A 5,267-nucleotide genomic window follows, 5' to 3' on the forward strand; every position below is an offset into this window, starting at 1 on the left:
ATTATGCAGGAGATCCCATTTTGTTTTTTTTTTTTGTTTTTTTGGACATTAGGAGATCCCATTTCAAAATATAAAATCATGAGATCACACACTAGATTAAAAAAACTAAAACAGCCTTCTTGCATTGAAGCACTCTCGCTTTTTTTTTTTTTAAAGGTGGGGTCTGCGTCACGGGTTATCATTCTTGTTACCACTGGGTTTTGGTCATAGACTAGTAGACCACTTTTTTTCTTTACATAATTCGACTAGAGACCACTTAGATGAGATCATGTTTTGTGCGGGCGGCCAACTTATCCCGTGTTGGGCTACCTTTTTGAGCCCAAAAAAATTAAGGGCCCATAGCTAAGACCATGATTGGACTATATATTGCCATAAAACACCCATTACACCACAACCAAAAACACAACAAAATCACCCATTATTCCCATCAAAGTCAAAAATAGTTTTCAATCAACATTATTGAGGTCTATTTTAAATTTTTAATAAACTAGCGCATCATCTAGACATTTCCAAAAGAAAATTAATCAGGTTTCTCCTAGCCTCTCTCCATTTACCCACATAATCTATTTGGTACATAAAATTAAAGTAATACAGTTGACAAGCCTTCATTTGTTAGCATTACCAGCCGTCAAAATCATATCCTAAACAATTGAAGCGCATTAATCTCCCAAAAGAGAAGGGAAAAATATTTATTCCTTTTAGTGTATATTTTATTTTGTTAGGCAATCTTTTTAGGGTGTGTGTAATGTGTATACAGATGGAAGAAATAGGACAGATTATGGAGCCCACGGATTTTGACGAGTCGCACCCAACAATTTAATAACAGAATCATCTTCTTGGTCATTGAATTAATCAATAATCCACCCTCTTACTAGCTTGAAGCATAAAATAGCTAGGTGAGGTTTGGTCCAACAACATCCATCACTCAGTGGAGAGGGATCACCTCTGTAATGCAATACTTATGTGGTGATCTGATCAAGATAAACTAATCCCGAGACACGTGTGCGGCACGCATGCCTTCGTACGTTATCGTAATTGCATATGTATCCCTAAACTTATAAACAAAACCCACATACATATGAAAACGGTTCAACATATATTTTAGTCTAAAAAAAATGACTTTTTAAATTAAGTTATTATTATCTTTTTAAATATGTTTGATGAAAGTAAATATAATAATTAGGAGATTTAGTCTTTTAATATATTGATTCATTAGCTCAATTTCAATAACCAACACTATTAATTTTAGAAAAAGTATAGGTATACAATAAAAATATTAAACAATATGAACAATGGATATGTCAGATATTCAATTTATTAGATTTGCATATAGTTATCCTAATGTTAGAGTTTAGGAGGTAATTTGGGAGTGTAGTATTTTTTTACTTTATTAGTCAATTTTAGAACCCATTATTTACATTATTCACAAAAGTTATTGTCTACCTAACAAAATCTATATTTTATCACCAAAAATTCATACATCAAAATATATGGATCATTGCTCACCAGTTACCACAATTGAAACTTTTCTAAAGTCTAGGGACTCGAGTTAAGGTTTAAAGTAGTTCGTGAAGTTGCACTCAAACTTTAAAATAATCTCTAAAGTTAATAAGTATCCAAATTTATTTTTGAAGTTACATTCCGAAACTCATAGTAGTCCCCGAAGTATTTTCCGTTCATCGAAACCTTGAAACGACATCGTTTTGAACAAAAAAAAAAGGCAAAAGAAAAAAAAAAACTTAGAAAAATGTTGTCGTTTTATATTTAAAAAAAAATCACTTTCTTCTTCTTCAACAGATCACAAAAATAAAAACCAATAACACAAAATATCACAAAAAAAAATCAGCATTAATAAAAAAAGATCAATCTACTTAAACAGCAACAAGTACAAAAAATAGCAACAATAAAAAAATCAATAATAATTACAGAATAGAAAACAACTAAAATTAACCATTGTTGTTATATTAATACAGGATCAGCAGCAACAATCATCCAGAACATTAAAGAACAATGATTGAATAACTAAAAAAATAAAAAAAAATCACCATGGCTAAGAGAGAGAACCGTGCCAAAGGAAAGAAGAGGGAGAACAAACAAAGATGGAGGCTCGCGAGTGGCGCGGTAACAAGACCAAGGCTGGCGAGTGGCACAACGATGACAGAAAAGATTGAGGCTTCGTGCCTCTGCCTCTACTATGTTTGAATGTGAGAGACTAGGTTGGGGTGGGAGATGAGTGGTGCGGCACTGGGATGGAGGCCGGCGAGAGACAGTGACAACAAAGGTTGAGGAGAGCTCTTGTGAATGTGAGAGTATGGTTGAAAAGGAAGAGGACATCAGATTAAAAAGGAGAAGAAAAAGAAAAATAACCTCAGATTAAAGAAGCAGAAGAGGAAAAAGAAGGAGAAAGACGTTAGAGAACAGAAGAGAAACAGTTAAAGAAATAAAAAAGAGAACGGGTTGGGGATGGAGAAGGGAAGGGAGAAGGTTGGGGACGGAAAAGAGGAAGGGAACAAATTAAAAAGGGGGATACATTAAGCTTCTTTCTTTTTTATTTTTTTATTATTATTATTATTATTTTGAATTGGGAGTTCTACATTACTTTTTTTTTGTTTAAAATGACATGGTTTAAAGATTTTGATAAATAAAAAATATTTTTGGGACTATTAACTTCAAAGGATAAATTTGAGTAATTATTAATTTTAGAAATTACTTTAAGATTTAAGTATAATTTTAAAGACTACTTTAAGACTTAACTCAACTCTACAAAAAAATAATATTTTGGATGGCAATTGTATTTTTCTATAATTGAGGGCCCGTTTGGAAAATTCTAGAAGTAGCTTTTTTTAACTTTTGACTTATGAAAAGTAGTAGTATTAATGTCGGGTGCAATTTTCAAAACCAAATTGCAACTTTCTAAGAAGTTATTTTGGAGCTTATAGAGAAGTTAAAAAAAATGACTTCTCTCATAATATTTCTACTTTTCATTATATTTCTTTAAAATAAGTACTTTTAGAGTTAAAAATCCAAACACAAAATAACTTATTTATAAGTTACTTTTAACAGAATCATTTATTATTTAAGTTATTTTATCAAAAAGAACTTAATTAAGTTAGTTCCAAAATAATTAATTGAATGGGTATTTATTGGGATGCGGCATCGCAGAGATGAAAAGAATTAACAGAATGGGGGTGTGCATGTAGTCCAAAATATAGAAAGGAGGCGTGTGAAGGAAGACAGCACATGAGATGTGGTAAATTGAAGAGTCAGCAATATACTATCGGTATCACCACTTCACTCACTTCCAGCTGCCTCTTTAGTCGTCTTCACCTTCCACCATCATCCAATCCATGTAACCAAAATTAACTTAGCATTCAATTCAATGTGCTTCCTAACATTACGTGTATCCCTCTCATTGTATATATATTGTACTTTACCTTTTCTCTTCTTACTATACTACAATATAAATAGTCCCCACCTCTACTCCCTCCTTCCCTTTTCTTTTCTCTTTCTCTTCCTCTGTTTTTTCGTATATTCTGGGATCAATCCGATCCTTCTAATTTTCGGATTTTCCCTTCTGTTTTTCTTGGTCTCCTCCCCCTGTATTTTCACTTCAATTTCTGCGGTGCCTCGAACCAAATCCAACCATGGAAGAGAAGGTACTCCACTTCAATTCTGCAAATTAAAAACTGCTTCAAAATTAAGTTGTGACATGTATATATAATTCAATTGATTGAATTTAATGATGCAGGTGACGATAATGAGACTCAAGGTTGATCTTGAGTGTAACAAGTGCTACAAGAAGGTCAAGAAGGTTCTCTGCAAATTCCCTCGTGAGTCTCCTCTCCTACTCGTTCAAGAGCAATTTAATTTGAAAATTTAATTCATTATTGAGATATCAAATTGAGTTGATTTGTTTCTTTGGCGTTTGAACAAGAGAAATTCGAGACCAGGTGTACGACGAGAAGAACAACATCGTCACCATCACTGTAGTTTGCTGCAACCCCGAGAAGCTCAGGGATAAGCTCTGCTGCAAAGCCTGTGGCACCATCAAGAGCATTGAGATTGTCGAACCTCCCAAGCCCAAGCCTCAGCCCGAAAAGCCTAAACCCAAGCCCCCGGAGAAGCCCAAGGATCCAGAGAAGCCTAAGCAACCGGAGAAGCCTAAGGACCCCGAGAAGCCCAAGGAACCACCCAAGCCCAAGGAACCCGAGAAGCCCAAGGAACCACCACCAGCTCCGGAGCCTGCTCCGGAACCAGCTCCTGCTCCGGTTCCAGTTCCGGTGCCAGTACCCGTGCCGGTTCCTGCACCTGCTCCTCCACCAGCTCCGGCTCCTGATCCTCCTCCACCTCCGGCTCCGGCTCCAGCACCTCCTCCTCCGTGTGAGCCCGTTCCGGTGTGTCCACCGGCACCACCACCGGCGGTGGTTCCAATTGGGATGTGTTGTGGGCCATGTTATGAAGGTCGGCCCGGTGGGCCGTGCTTTCAGGGGTACGGGGGGCCGCCATCGTGGTACGATGGGTATTACGAGAGGCCCGTGTATGACAGTTACGGTGGGGGCAGGCCGTGTTACGTGAGCCGTTGCGATGAATATTTCTGTGAAGATAACACGTCAGCTTGCTCCGTCATGTGAGATTTTCTGCGCTATTCGCCATCCTCATGCCATGCATCTCTCTCTCTCTTTCTCTCTCTCTTCAACCAATTATTTCTTTCTTTTTCTGGTTATCATTACAAATTCACGGCGAATAATGAATGAATGTGAAAATATTGAAGTCACAGAGAATAAGAGAGTTACTCCATGTAACTCGTCATTCTAAAATATACAGTGTATACCAATATATATAGTAGTAGTAGTTTTAATATCATACATAATTTCTTTCTTGATTTGTTTGTTTGTTTTTTCTTTTTTCAACTTGTTTCTAGTTTTCTAGTGTGTGTATATATATAATAATAATAATTTTTGAACGACGATAACGTCTAATAATTGATGAATACTAAATATTTTCGCTTGAACAAATTCTGCACTACTGCTACTAGCTAGGGAAGCATGATGATACGATAGGTTAGTGAATTAATTAATCGTGTTGACAAATTAGGCGAGTGATGGAACTATATAGCTATTCCGGGAAGTGCATTTATTTGCTTGTAAGCAAATTAAGGGTGAAGTGTGGATTTATTTGATTTACTCAAAAAGAGAAGTAGCTTTGGTAGTGGGGATTGAAATAGTGTGTGTACACGTTGAAATGTATTGTACTTTAATTTCGATGTT

At 36.0% G+C, this 5,267-nt stretch overlaps 1 protein-coding gene across 1 annotated transcript; it reads left to right on the forward strand.

Moving 5' to 3' along the window:
- The first annotated feature begins 3,171 nt into the window (after positions 1-3,171).
- Positions 3,172-5,015, forward strand: LOC107636824 (uncharacterized). Its single transcript, XM_016340303.3, has 3 exons — positions 3,172-3,656; positions 3,749-3,830; positions 3,937-5,015. The coding sequence occupies exons 1-3, from the start codon at positions 3,645-3,647 to the stop codon at positions 4,629-4,631; spliced, it is 789 nt and encodes a 262-aa protein (XP_016195789.1). The 5' UTR covers positions 3,172-3,644; the 3' UTR covers positions 4,632-5,015.
- The last annotated feature ends 252 nt before the right edge of the window (positions 5,016-5,267 follow it).

The sequence above is a fragment of the Arachis ipaensis genome, chromosome B1 (assembly GCF_059453495.1).
Source record: "Arachis ipaensis isolate K30076 ecotype BB chromosome B1, ASM5945349v1, whole genome shotgun sequence".
In the NCBI taxonomy this organism is placed as follows: domain Eukaryota; kingdom Viridiplantae; phylum Streptophyta; class Magnoliopsida; order Fabales; family Fabaceae; genus Arachis; species Arachis ipaensis.